This window comes from Echeneis naucrates, chromosome 22 (genome assembly GCF_900963305.1).
Source record: "Echeneis naucrates chromosome 22, fEcheNa1.1, whole genome shotgun sequence".
Lineage (NCBI taxonomy): Eukaryota > Metazoa > Chordata > Actinopteri > Carangiformes > Echeneidae > Echeneis > Echeneis naucrates.
This window is the reverse complement of record NC_042532.1, coordinates 21,642,769-21,657,529: the sequence shown is the minus strand read 5'-3', so window position 1 is coordinate 21,657,529 and position 14,761 is coordinate 21,642,769. Positions and strand designations below refer to the sequence as shown.

General features: G+C 45.2%; 1 protein-coding gene across 1 annotated transcript in view; it reads left to right on the top strand.

The window, feature by feature from the left end:
* mdga2a (MAM domain containing glycosylphosphatidylinositol anchor 2a) overlaps positions 1-14,637 on the top strand; it is a 30,065-nt gene extending 15,428 nt beyond the window's left edge. The window contains exons 7-17 of the mRNA XM_029494063.1: positions 1,258-1,587; positions 2,846-3,160; positions 5,834-6,106; positions 7,131-7,279; positions 7,844-8,021; positions 9,064-9,084; positions 9,171-9,326; positions 10,264-10,437; positions 10,522-10,652; positions 10,741-10,840; positions 10,928-14,637. Of these exons, the coding sequence (XP_029349923.1) occupies positions 1,258-1,587; positions 2,846-3,160; positions 5,834-6,106; positions 7,131-7,279; positions 7,844-8,021; positions 9,064-9,084; positions 9,171-9,326; positions 10,264-10,437; positions 10,522-10,652; positions 10,741-10,840; positions 10,928-11,004 (1,904 nt within the window). The 3' untranslated portion in view covers positions 11,005-14,637. The remainder of the gene's footprint in view (positions 1-1,257; positions 1,588-2,845; positions 3,161-5,833; positions 6,107-7,130; positions 7,280-7,843; positions 8,022-9,063; positions 9,085-9,170; positions 9,327-10,263; positions 10,438-10,521; positions 10,653-10,740; positions 10,841-10,927) is intronic.
* Positions 14,638-14,761: the final 124 nt, after the last annotated feature.

The window sequence follows — 14,761 nt, the reverse complement described above, 5'->3', positions numbered from 1 at the left end:
CTCCTCCCCCTCCTCTTCCTTCTCCACTTCCTCCTCTTCCCCCTTCTCTTCCTCTTTTTCCTTCTTTTCCTTCACCTCCTCCTCTTCTTCCTCCTCTTCCTCCTTCTGCTTTTCCTCCTCCTCCTCCTGCTGTATGCAGTCATTTCCTGCAGCGTTTGTCCCGAACATGTTCAGCACTTTGTAAAGTTTTGATGACGCGTCCTTGACTGTGTGGTGATAAGAGGAAACCAGCATGGAGCGATAAGGAGGTTTGTTTTTTCCTAACGAGGTTTGAACGCAGCATGATATTAGAACAGATGGAGCCTTCTGTCTGATAACAGATTTAATATGATTCATAAAGAGGAAACATTAAGAACTTAGTCAGCATCAGAAGATTCACTGAGGCTGAGACTGAGGAGGAGAGGAAGAGAAGGGGGAATAAGAAAAGGGAGGAAGAGGAGGAGGGTGATGGATGTTCTGATAAACAAACATGACAGGAAACCCCCTGCTGTGTGTGTGTAGCTGTGACCTAGTTCTGGTCTGAACCCTCCACAGTCCGACTGTCCTACAGTGTGCTGACAGTCGTGGACTCATCTCTGGTTACGCAACAGACCTTTTACTGGTGCAGTGAAACACTCAATCACACACACGCTCGGGGTTTTGTTCTTGCTTTAATCTTAATGAACATGGACAATCAGCTGCTCACATCATGAACTGAAGCTATTTATACACACACATACACGCATTTAGCGTTAACCTGCTGCTGGTTTCCTCTTGGACTGGAAGGGAAGCTCCGCCTTCATCTCTCTGTGACATGATGCAAACTCCGCCCCTTTCAGGTAGGTTCAAGCATCATCATGTGATTGTCAGGTGAGCTATCACCTGTGTGGACCCAGGAAGTGAGCGGGAAATGAGTGACAGCTGCAGAACACAGGCGGTTCCAGGATTAAACTAAACCCAAATTAAACCCATTTGGACAGATTAGTTCCTCCCCAGCAGAAAGGTCACATCCCATAGAAGGGGTCAGGACTCTGCTGTCCCTGCTTTAGGTTTGGTTCTGGTTCTAGATCTGGTTCAGGTGAAGGAGGCTTCCATTTGTTTCTGTGTTCTCATTCATCAGAGCAGAAGTTACTGATGTTTCCAGCTGATTGGACCAGACTGATGTCCAAGACAGCCTGACTCAGATGGGCATGAAGACAGACCAGGTCCTGAGGCTCTGGTGAGCTCAGGTTTCAGTCCAGGACTAAAGTTGATCTCTTTCACCCTTATCTCCCTCAGGCCTCCGTAAAGGTCGTTTCTGGATCACGCCAGACCCTTACCACAACGATGACAATATCCAGATCGGCCGGGAGGTGAAGATCAGCTGCCAGGTGGAAGCCACGCCCCCAGAGGAGCTGCAGTTCGGCTGGTTGAAGAACGGCCGGCCGCTGAGGAGCTCCGAGCGGATGGTCATCACCCACACTGACACCGACGTCTCTCCGGGCACCACCAACCTCGACATCATCGACCTCAAGTTCACCGACTTTGGTACCTACACCTGTGTGGCGTCACTGAGGAACAGAGGAACCCCAGAGATCAGCATTGACGTCAACATCTCATCCACCACAGGTGAGTTATGAGCTGGCAGAGAGCCACAGACTTCCTGACTGAATAAAGGTGTAGAAGTAGATGACTGATCTTCTCTTTTGTGAGAGCGGAGACTTTTTTGTCCTGGTTTTCAGGCTCAGTTCCTGAATCCATTTCTCTGAGGACTGACATTAAGACTTTCACTGTATTAGTACAGAACCTGGACCTGATTTAGAATCAGAGACCAGCTGGAGGTCTACCTGTAGACCGAACGGACCTTTAACATTCAGCCCAGACCACCTGACATCATCTGAATTCACCTTCAGAGTGAACTCTACATGGCGGCTTCAGCAGTGTCTCTGCTGTCAGGTAAACTGAAGCGACTGCTGCTTGTCTTTTTCTTCTTCTTTGGTCTTGGACCCAGCGGCAAAAAAGGTCGCTCTTGGGTTGCTGCTGCGTTCCCATGAGGGAATAAATGCCACCACCCCCACTACCCCCCTAACATCTCCCTGTGTGTTTCTCAGTGAAGGACAAACTCCACATTAAACAGGGTTACCGCTCTCACCATCCAGCATTTCAGGGAACGGTGGTTGCTTAAGTTTCTGCTCACTGTAATACCTGTGAGCCTCAGCTGCTGTTTCCATGGAGATGGTACAATTTCAGAGGCAGTTTATTTCTAAGGATGGAGGTCATAGCATTGAACCTAATGTCACCTGTGGAACCAGTGGACAGAGTGGGATGAACTCACCCCATGTTGCCATGGTTACAGCAAGAATTTATTTTGGAGACCTTTGGTCTCTCTGATCAGCTGCTTGGTAGTGAAATGCACCCTGGGAATTGTAGTTGAGGCAGTGCTCCATCCACGGCCAGTGTACGTGACCCTGGCTGTCATGGTGACAAAAATAAACACAGACTGTACAGAGAGCAGAGTTTCTACCTACATCACCATGGTTACTATAGTCACAATCATGTTTGGTGATGTTGGTAACATCATTTAGATGATTCAGATGATCTCTGTTGTCATGGTTACAACAACCTTCAACCTCCTTATATTGACAAACAATGGCCCTGCATCACTAGGTGTTGCCTAGCAACAGAACCGAAGGATGATATCAAGCTGACCTGATGACAGAAAACCTGGTAACTCTGCAGGCAGCTGCCATGAGGGCTCCACGGGGTTCCCCAGGGGACTCGGAGGCATCGAGATGCAGCTCCCTTTGTAGCAGGTGTAGGACGAGCTGAGCAGGAAGTTCATCATCAGTTCGTGTCTTGGTGTGACCCCTGCTCTCTGTCCCTGCAGTCCCTCCAGAGCTGACCGTCCCCAGGGGGCGCTCTCACCTCATTGCTCAGGAGGGCGACACCGTGGACCTGCAGTGTCTGGTCTCAGGGAAACCCAAACCAATCATCCTGTGGTCTCGGGTGGAGGACAGCGGGCCAGCGGTGGCGGCGACTGCTCTGATGCCAGATGGCTCCGCCCAGATGGAGAGTTATGACGGTGTCCTGAGGATCAACAACGTGACAAGAGAGATGGGCGGGACTTACCGCTGCCAAACCAGCCAGTACAACGGCTTCAACGTGAAACCGAGAGAGGCCCTGATCCAGCTGGTGGTGCAGTGTGAGTAACACACACACACAAAAGAAGTACTTTTCTTTTACTGATAGTGTAACTACAGGAAGTATCGTGCCCTGGTCTCCCTCGTGTCTTCCTCTGTCACATTTCAAGTGTCTTTTCAGTTAAACAAACAATTGCTCCAAATGTAAACAAACACTGCTGTAGCCAGTACCCAGAATGCACTGCAGCGCTGACTCCTGAGCCCTGCAGCAGCAGTGTCATCCAATCACACTTCATCACATCCGTCAGAGCAGACAGCAGCCGATTTGACTGATAACAGCACTATTTCTGTGGAAAACCAGCAGGTAGCGGCTGATGCCTTGCTCCAGGGCAGCCAGCAGCCGCTCAGACACATGCTGTCTGTTGCGGTCAGGGTTCGAACCCATGACCTCCCAGTCATGCTACGTCCCACCTACAGGGCGCCATGTTGCTCTAAATAAAGAGGATGTGACAGGACACACACACACACACCCTCAGCCTCTGGCTTTGGCACTAAAAGGCTGTCAGACTGAATCCTGCCGCTCAACTCGTCCTGATGTGGAAACACTTCGATGTCTGAGAGCTGTTTACATCACACCTGACCACGATTCAAAATATCTTTACTGAGCAAACGACACAAGCGTCTTAGTGATCACCGGTTTGTTCCGGACTCAGACAGGAAACGTTTTCTGTCTGAACTTCCTGCTGCAACGCGGAGCAAATTAAAGCCGGATTACTAAACAACATTCAAACCACAGAGCTCTGACTGTAAACGAAACCTAAAGTGTAACTGATGGGAAATTCTGAACAAACACAAACTATTTATTTCCCTTTGCCTATTAATTAAATACTCCTCTGACTTGAATGAGTTCGGGTTAGGGTTGCCCGTTGGAGTCCATATAAAACTTGACGATAAAACCTTTCAAATGAGCTGTAAGTAGTTTCTATTTGAAGGGCTTTACTTTGACAGTAATCCCTCACTGACTTGGTTTTTTCTGGATTACGAGGATGACAATGAAGTTCAGAGGTGATGTCCCTTCAATCCCTCAGAAAAACGTCCTCGGGGCTTTTACACAGCTTCAAATGAAGGCAGACAGAAGAACACAAGATGATCAGTGACGAGCTTGTTTCCTTTAGTGGCATAATGCACGCTAATGTGATTTTCTGAACTGCCTGAAGGTGAAATGACACGTTTGTAAATGTCATTTATGTTTCATGGATTCATTTTGTATAAACAGGCCACATCCACAATTTTCTGAGGAGGAACTGATCACCAGAGACCAGAACAGTTTTGTTCTTTGGTTGGACTTTGGTTGACTCAGTGCTTGTCTCTAGTGGTCTGTGGAGGACCTGCAGGTTGAGTTCATGGTTCAGCCCCAGAGGACGATGACTGATGATGGATGAAAGTTTTTAAGGAGGCCTTTTTTTAGCTCAAGGCTGTAACATTCAGCAGAACTTATGTCATGAGTGTCATGTCATGTGTTAATCATGAAAACCAACATCATGAGCGCCAACACCAGGGCCACAGGTGCATTATGGGACTCAAACAGGGGGAAGGTTGCTTCAAGGCAGAAGCGTCCGACTGACCTTTAGATGTTCCTGGAACAGCATGTAGGTCCTGGAGACATTTCTGTGGTGGGGGCATGTGTGTGTGTGTGTTTAACAGTTTTCCATCTGTACGTCACAGACTGGACTTTAAAAAGCGTTCTCATCAGTTATTGTTATTTTTTGAGCTGGTCGTTCCGCTGTGGTTCAGCTACATTACAAACAAACAGACAGAGCCCCAACATCATGTTTAAATCCAACAACCAGCGATAAAGGAAAAGATGGACACACAAACTGAAGGCTCTCCAGACCAAACCTTCACTGCCTGAAGTCGTCAACTTTGTTTTTTAAACCAGATTTGGGGGAGAAGATCAAGCTGGTCTCCTCTGTCCTCTATCCCGATTGACGGGTTCAATGTGTCAGTCACACAGTATCCCCGTCCCCTAATCCTCTACCTCCCTCTAAATAACCATCATGCTGTATTGGACCAGAGTCCAGGTCCAGTTTCATCAGCAGGTTGTTTGAATAAATGTAGAAAACAGATTTTTCTCTGCTTTCATTTTGTGTAAAATTTGAAGAGTGAGTTTCAGAGAATCTTTTATCGCTGAGAGAAATTATCCAGCATTCTCACTCGTCTCCATTGGAGAGGATGACTCCTCCCTCTGCTGCTCAGAGGTCAGAGGTCAGGGTTCACTGCTCTCTGCTTTTTGTCTATGGCTCAGAATGTGTCACCTGTGAAGTTGTGCTGCAGATCTGACTCTGCCTTCGTGCCCTTCAGCAGAGCAGCTCAGAGGTTAATGCTCATCACACTTTAAATATTTGAAATACTTAAGAGGTTTAAAGTTATTTGGGAGAATTTTTGGCTTCATTAAGAAGTGAAGTGTCAGTTAAATTTAGTCTTCAGTCTGGATTTATTCCTTTTATCGTTTGAATACAGTGAGTCAGCTCTCAGGTCAGTTCAGGTTCAACAAATCATGACGCCTTTCGATTTTCTAACAGCAATAAAACAAGAGAGAGAGTTTGAATTTCTGTCAGCCTGATGATCTTATCTCTGCTCGCTCTCTCCCCTTTGTGTGGATGAAGAAGCCGGCAGATTTAAGTGTGTGTGTGTGTTTGCAGCTGTATTGTTGACACGTCTCTTGCATCCAACAGTCCCTCCAGTCGTGGAGCCAGAGTTCACGGAGATCCGTCAGGCTCTGGGCCGAGCGTTCAGCCTCACCTGCCGCCTGCTGCGAGCTCACCCGGCTCGCCTCCTGAGATACGAGTGGAAGCTGGGCTCCCGCCTGCTCACCGTGGGGCAGTTCAGCGAGCAGAAAGATGACACCACTTACCACATCCGAGCTCTGAACCGAGAGGGTTATGGCGAGTACACCTGTGACATCACCAACGAGGCGGGAGCGGGGCGCTGCACCTTCCTGGTCACAGGTGAGAACAGATTGCTGTTGGATGACTGATGAATGATGTCAGATTGGACTGTTGGTTTATTAGAGTTGAGCTCATGTTTCAATCCTGAGCTCCAGCAGACAAAGAGAGTCTGAGACTACCTCCATCCCTCTTCTGTGATCCTCCGGTTTTAATCTGAAATGTAAATGTGGGTTGTCTTTGGCTCATGAGGCGTCGTACAGGAAGTGGTTAGGCAGTGTGGACCGGTTCCTCCATCCCCTCCAGATGAAAGCTCACCCACAGAGATGCCCTGTCAGCGCTGCAAGAGTCTTCCTGTGAAAAGTGGCGGCTGCATTAAGCCTCTTATCGGGCGCCGAGCAGCAGCAGAAAGTGCTTAAAGAGGGAAGTTGTAAGCTGGGGATGGAGCGTTGATGGGAAATGTTGATGCTGAGGGGACGTTTGCGTTGTTAATCAGGTGTGAACACATGTTCATCCTGCAGTAGCCAATCAGACGGCAGCAGAGTGTCAGAATAAAAGACACACCTGCAACCCTGACCCTCCGTACAGGGTCCAGGTTGACCCCTGATCTCCGGCGCTGGAGAGACAGTGTCACACTGAAGCACCAGAGCAGCTGCATCAGCCAATCAGCTCTTAGCTCAGAGTTACACGGTGGCTGCTGTCCACTCAGGTGACTCTTCTTCTTTGGTGGTTTAATCCCCCAACCTGCAGCATCAGCAGAAACACACTGACACAGTGCACACACACACACTGACTGTTTCATAATCCTGCCAGCTCAGAGATTAACAGACTCTTCTGCTTTTTCACTCGGACGCCTTTTTCTCCTCCTCCTCTTCATCATCCTCCTCATCATCCTTCTTGTCTTCCTTCTCGCTTTGGACCAAACAAACAAAGAGACTGTTCTATATAAATAACAAACCAATGTTTTATTTTGAAAAGGTGAGTGGGCCTCATCTGCTGTTGTTATGGAAGAGTCCGCTCTGATGCGGACCAGGAGCAGACGGAATCATCTGTGACACTGTGTGACCTTTGACCCTTGTGTCCTCAGGAAAGGCCTATGCTCCAGAGTTTTACTACGACACATACGGGGCTCTGTGGCAGAACCGGCCCCGTGTCTATGGCTTCAAGCTGCAGTGGACTCAGATGGAGCCCGGCGCTGTGGACCGGATCCTGGCCTACAGACTCGGCATTAGACAGGTGGGTGACATCACAGGTGATGACCCAGGAGGAGGAGTCAGACGCAGACCAATCAGACTTTCAGTCAAAGTGTCTGCTGCAGAGTTTTCCAAGAAAACAAAACGTGACTTCTCATTTTTAATGTGCTGCTGTGGCGGCTCACCTGCCATCCACTTCTTCGATTGTAGTTTTAGACCTTGTGAGGACGAAGGTTTGTTCTCCTCTTCCTCACTCAGCTGAAGGAGGAGACTCCTGATTGAAGGTCAGAGAGGGCTCATACTGAAGTCAGGATGAAGGGCTCTGACTTCAGGAAGTGTTCCACTTCACACATGAAGAAGGAGAAAGGTGTGTGACGCTGTGGTCGATATCTGGAGGTCAAATCTTCTCTGACAGATGAAGGTCTCTGGTTCTGCAGCATCATGCTGAATAATAAAATGAGCAGAGAGAGGGACGAGTGAGTCACAACTCAGATGATCAAAGAAAATAAACAGCTGACTGAACTGCTAATGAATCAACAGCTAGCTGTTAGTGATTGTGATATCATTGTTGTAATTGTGTCGTCGTCGTGTTGTCGTTGTGTTACAGGTGGGTCAGTCTCGTTGGTGGGAGCAGGAGATTCCAATGGAGGGAAACATCCAGAAAGGGGAGCTCTTGACCTACAACTTGACCGAGCTCATCAGGCCTGAGTCCTACCTGGTCCGCCTCACCCCCATCACCCGCTACGGGGAGGGGGACGCCACCGAACGTATCATCACATACAGCGGTACGTCACCTCCTCCTGTGACATCATGGGGCCTGATCATGGCTGACAATTAAGAGGCAGGACTTCATGTTTGATCTGATTTGTCAGGATCAGAGAAGAAAATGCTAAAAACACTGTAAGGGAAAGGTCATCGACATTCAAGTATTAAGTAATTAATTAAGCATTAAGTAAAACCAAAATGAAAACCAAAGTTAAGCATAAGTTAAAAGAAAGGTGGCAAAAACAATGAGAAGAAGAAAGGACATGCAGATGTTTTTATAGAATTCAAAGAAGAGTTGGAATTACAAGATAGACAGTAAGATCCCGCAAAGAGGTAACACTAATATCAAGGTTACGATTTGGTCATTCAGGACAGCACACTGTATAAAATAAAGAAACATGCATCAGGAAAATGTGACTGTTGTGATCAGCAGGAAACAGTAGAACAGTAGAACATAATGTACTGTATAAAGGGGGAAAGATACCATAATGTCTTTGCCAACCACCAATAAACCCAAGAAGAAGAAGAAGTATCAGGGAAAGGTCAGTTCGACTGAAGGTGATGACATCAGTGATGACATCATACAGCCTGTCTGTGGCTAACGTTAGCTAACTGGTCCAGATCGGACAGACATGATGATGTTTGAGTTAGGGTTAGGGTGATTATTGATGAAATTAACAGCTAATTCATTTTAATCTGATGTTTGTGGTGGCCTACAGCAGAGAGGTGTGTGTAATGTCACAGTGTGAACAGCACTGGTGTTGAATTGGAGCAACAGATCTGGGACAGTATGAAGACAGGAAGCTGAGAAACCCACACACATACTCATTAGTTTTATATCTGAGAAAACAAAGTTATAATCAGAAAATCATTCAAGCCGACTTTGTGAATGTTTATGTGTTTATGAAATGTATGTAGATATTTGAAACAGATGCGCTGCAGGCTTCACATCAGTTAAAGGTCGTGTGTGTTTCAGATGTCAAGAACAACACGAGACAGATAGATGAGGATTGAACTGTTTATGTTGTGACTAATCGGAGCTCGTCTTTTGTCCCTTCACAGCTCCCGTTAACCCCCATCTCAGTAAGTATCAGTCCAACACAACGTTCTACACGCAGCCACTCATCCAGTGCGGTAATCATTGATGTCTGTGTGTTTTGTGTGTTCAGGGGAGTTCCGGTGTGGTTTCGAGGACGAGGCGTTGTGTTTGTTCTCTCAGGACAAAACCGACGAGTTTGATTGGACACGGCACAGCGCCGCCACACGAGACACCAAATACACCCCGAACACCGGGCCGAGCTCCGACCACACGGGCTCCAAGCAGGGTACGCACACATACACACACACAGACTGCCATGTTAAATGTCCTAAAGCCGTTCTGGTCTCAGGAGGTCAGATCCTCTTTCGTGGCGACAGAGGGGAGAATTTAGTCTGATTCCTGTCACGGCTCTTCCTCTTCGACCATATTTGGATGAGCTGTTAGTTAGGGGGCAGGGTCCAGCTCTGGGCTTCATAAGAAGATGCTTCCAAACATCTGCTTGTCTCCTTCATGTGGGCGAAGTGACACTGAGCTCGGCTCTTTGTCCCGCTTCCCCTGAACAGAGAGGCGAGGACAGCCGAAGGACACTCATTAAACCTGCCTGTTTGTTTCCTTCTTTCATGGAGACAGACAACAACAACAACAACAATGTAAAGACTGAGAAAATGAAAACTTTATTTATCCAGATCAAAGTAAACAGGAAACAGGAAACTGAGTTTCCTTCACCTTGGAGTTGGGTGTGTAGCTCTTTTTATGTTTTGTGAGTCTTTGTGTTTCCATCTTGTGGTGTCGCCTGCAGCTGCAACACATGTTATGTGATGTTTGGGGAGTCAGTGAAGCAGCCAGAGGAGGGTCGTCACTGACTGAATGAGAGCAGAGTAACAGACGGATTAAAAACTGAAATAAACAAGTCACAGTCTGGATTCAGGAGCTGAACTTCGTGATGTCACACCAAAGTCCTTCAGTCATGCACTAAGCCCCGCCCACTTGGAGCCTCCATCCAAACAATGCAGAGCTTTAAGGCTTCAGGAGGGCGGGTGTTTCCATGGAGACAGTCAAAACTGACAGTCTGACAATTTATTAACAGCAGTTTGTTTTTACTTTATGATGTCAGTTTCAGTGACAGCCAATCACAGCCCTCCACAGTTTCACATAGCTTCTGTCCAATATTAAGTCAAAAGATGTCCATGAGCTGACCCTTGACCTCTGACCTCTGACCTCAGGTTTCTACATGTACATTGAGACATCGAGGCCGAGGCTGGAGGGAGACAAAGCTCGGCTGCTGTCTCCCACCTTCAACATTAACTCAAAGACCTCCTCCTCTTCCTCCGCCGCCGTCACCAACAGCCCCACTTACTGCTTCGCCTTCTTCTACCACATGTACGGGAAACACATAGGTGAGGCGGAGCCACATCACGCCGTCTCAGGTACAGCATGCTGCCGAAAATGACATCACTAACCAGCTGGCGTTTGTCCTGTAGGAGCTTTGAATGTTTTCCTGCGTCAGAAAGGTCAGACGGTGACGGACACCTCAGTGTGGAGTCTGAGCGGTAACCAAGGAAACAGCTGGAGTCAAGCTATGGTCAACATCCACCCGACCACGGCCTTCCAGGTACAAACCACACCCACCTCCACAATCACCACAAAGAGACAAACACACGGCTGCCTGTGAGTCTCACTTCCTGTCTCCTCTGCGGCAGATGGTGATGGAGGGCGTCCGCGGTTCTGGTATTGAGGGAGACATCGCCATTGATAATGTCACCATCGAGGAGGGCGAATGCAAAGAGCCTCCCCCCAAGAGTGAGTTCAACAAACACATCTCCAGAAAATGGTGGATTAGTTTTTCGTCATCACTGAACTCTCTCTCCCTCTCTCTCCCCTACTCAGACCTGGGGGAGTCTCTCACCCATATATGGCAGCTGTGGCTCACTCTGAGTCTGGCTCTGATTGGCCGGCAGAGGTGACCCGCCCACACAACGACACAAGGCCGCAACCACTGACTCCACCCCGTCCCCCCCCCCCCCCCCCCCCGTCTCCCACCCCGACCAAAGACAGAGTTAGGATCGTGGCAGTGAACAGAAGGTGTTAGCATAGCTTAGCATAAAATCACTTTTCACAAACAAAAAAATGTATTTGCAAGTTCACAAACAAACTAATTCCACAAATAAAAGTCAGTGAATCTTTTTCTCACTATTCAAGTTTTCAAAAAGACTTTTGTCAATTAATTTTCTATTTGTGAAGTAAAAATCATTTGTAGATATTTATATTGACATTGGTAACTTTGTTCTGGTTGGCAGACTGTATTGAAGTCTATGGGAAAATGTCCCTCCTCCTCCTCAGTAAAAGTTTTCCTGATGAGTTTATGGTCTCAGTCAGAAATACAACATGATGCTCCATTTAGAAGGAAACAGACCAGGAAGGAGGGGAGGGGTTAGGGGGCGGGGCTACCGCAGAGGACGGATTAGGGGGCTGGACATTAGTTGCAAATGTTATCCACAAATTAATTGAATCCACTGATGTATTTTGCCTTGTGGAGTTTGTTTGTGTATTTGCAGACCAATTCTATATTTGCCAGATATTTTACTGATTGTTTAAACATAGATTTATATTTGTGGAAGGTGTTTTTAGAGATTTACACACAGACTGATTGATTTCAGGGCCTGAGCTTTGAGTCACCGCAGAGAGAATTCACGTTTCTTTACAAACACTGACATCCCATAATCACGCACCCAGAAGCTGCTGACTCTCTTTGCTGGTCAGCGATGAGTCAGCAGCTTCTGGAGGTTTTCAGACCTGAGAGATGATTCTGAGAAGATCAGAGAACGAAAGAGCTGGATCGTTTGACAAGAAGATGTTGACACTCAGAACACCTGGAGTTTTCAAAAAGAGGAAATAACACCTTGAATGTGCCCCCCCATGACCTCTCATAAGCCCTCTTACCCCCAGATCCACAGTGCTGTACCAGGAGGTGGGCGGAGTCTTTTGGTTTTCTTGAAGAGGAGGTTTCGTTTTGTGGCGTGCGGACCAACGCAGCGGTAGTTTTAAAAAGACATTTTTAACTTTGACATCCGTCTGTCTGTCTGTGGTGGACCAACAGGAAGTTCACCCTCTGCCATGACATCAAGTGCCTTCAGACTCACAGAGAGAAAGACCGCCGGGCCAAGGACGCCGTCAGGAACGAAGTCAGAAAGACGTGGACGTTTCCATCCGAACCTTCAGTGAGAACTCATCGTCTCCTGGTCTGAATATGCAGAGAATCACTTTCTACATTTTTCTGTTTCTTTGTTTTTTTGGGAATGAAAATGTTGATGACATTCTGGCATCGAGGAAATGCAGCCACAAAGAAGCTGTGGACAGGAAACAGACTGACCGCAGACCAGAAGCTGGAAGTGACTTATTTACCGATTTAAAGGACAACGTGCAATCATAATCTGAGGATCTGTGACTGGATATGTCAGAATATGAGGACTTCCTGCAGGACAAATTTCAGCCTTCAGCCAGTGGGATTTGAGCGTTTTTGTCTCTCTGAACTATTTTAGTATTTCAAAATAAGAGTTTTCAGAAAGTGATGCTCCTTGACACTCAGTTCCATTAAACTAAAAAAACAGCCGGAGCTTTTGGAAAAACAAAGAAAGAAAATGTACTGTAAAATCAAATCTTATATTGTTCCTATGATATTATAAAGAGCGAGGGGACATCTTTACACTACCCATCTCCGTTGTTTTGTTAGTTTTATTGTGGGTGGGATTTTAATTTAGGTTTCTGTCTCTTATTGTCAAACTTCCCAGAAAATTTAAAAAACAAATCTGGGCTTATTTAGGTAAATTAAAATTTTCTTTGTTTTTAAAGCACAAAAAGAAAATGACTTCAGTTAAACAGAGATGATCCATCTGAACACACATATCATCTGGAAGCCAATTTCTGTCCATGCAAAATGTGTAATATACAATATCTCACACTTTTAGATACTGACTGCCGAAGTCAAGAATAAAAAAGCCATAGGTTCGACTTTTCTTCTCATTTGATCTCTTCAGAATATTTTTCCATCGTTTTGCTTTAAATTTGGACTTCTCTATTATTGTTTATTTAATCCTTATAATTTTGATTTTTAAAAGTTGGGAATTTAATTAATCATTTAATTTAATCTTTTTTGCATACATCATGTTTTGTATGTTTGTGTTTTTATCATTTGATTTTTCTTTGCCTGAAAGCGTCATTTTGCTTTAAGAAGCCAAAAGTTTATTTTATATTTTGATTTTTTTCTTCTTCTCAGCAGAGATGGGCTTCCATACTTTAGCTTGGATGTGTGCTGTCATAATAAAAACCACGTAACTGCCATTTTTATTCACGTGGTCTTACAACACGTGAGGAAACAATTCTTTTAACTTCAGAATATATACCCTAACCCTTTAAAGGCAGTGAAATGCACGATGGAATCAGAACTTGAGCAGGAGCGTTGTGTGATTGACGGTGTCTTTAAATAGCTCTTTTAGTGGACGGAAACTTGGAGGTCTGTAGTTTTCACAGCAATGATCAGCAGCTGTAACATTTCAAACCATTCAGCAGACGATCCGTTAGATCAACCATTCCCTCTGATAAATATCGTCTCTTTAATGTTTTGTTGACTTCTTTTTCCTCCTGTGGCAGCACTTTTATTTTCTGTTTTTCCACTGAAGATTATCAGATTATTATTAAAGGCCCAGTGGGGATCAGTTTGTCCTCCACTGCATCACTGCAGATGATAAACACCATAAACTCCATGTGTTTATTTATTTATGCAAATCTTTAGCAATTTAATGAAATTAAAAGTAAATAAGATAAAATGAAGTAAAACTAACATGTAGGATTCCTCAGGCCTAAAAAAATCTCTCATCACACTTAAAATTTGCATGGAAGCTACGAGCTCACGGTATTTTTAATAAGTGTTTATAATTGCTGTTTTTTGTTTGTTTTTGTTTTTTGTCAGAACACAACAACAAAACAACATTTCAGGTTGTTGTTCCAAAAAAAATCACATCAAGTTTGTAAAGTTCTTAAAAAATCTTATTTATCTTCTAAAATTTCTCATTGACAAGTTTCCTTTGACTGTGGTAATAAAATAAAACTTGTTACTACAAAAGAAAAACTAAATTAAAATTATTAAACTGGAATAAAATATAATTTACTTGTAAAAATACAACAAACAAATGAAAATACAGTATCCAGAAAATATTGGTGTTTTTTTTTTTGTTTGTTTGTTTTCTTTTCAAATTCCCAAAGTGGAAGACTCTTTAATATCATGAGACTGACTTCGCTGTTGGATCACATCTCTATTCATTTGGCTTCAAATATTCAATGAGATCACCGTCGTCGTAGTCAGTCTGCAGCGGATTCTGGTGTCTGTGCGTTGTTTATATTTGGATTTTTAAGGGAAAGGGGCAATAAAAGCAAGTTTTAATGAAACAAAGCCGCTGACACAACTCCGACGTGTGAAGAAAAATATTTTTATAACTGTGATTCTTCTCTGCAATAGATTCTCAGATCAGTTGGACTGACTAAAGGTTACACTGCATTCTGCTCATTCTTCTTCTTCTTATTATTATATTAATAAATACACTCCAAATGTTCATTCTAACTGTCTTCTGTCATGACTTCATCCTTTATAGCACAATCACTGCTCATTAACTCTCCATGTCCTCACATGGAGGGGACTGTGGAACCCGGCCTTTAAGGTGAAGCAGA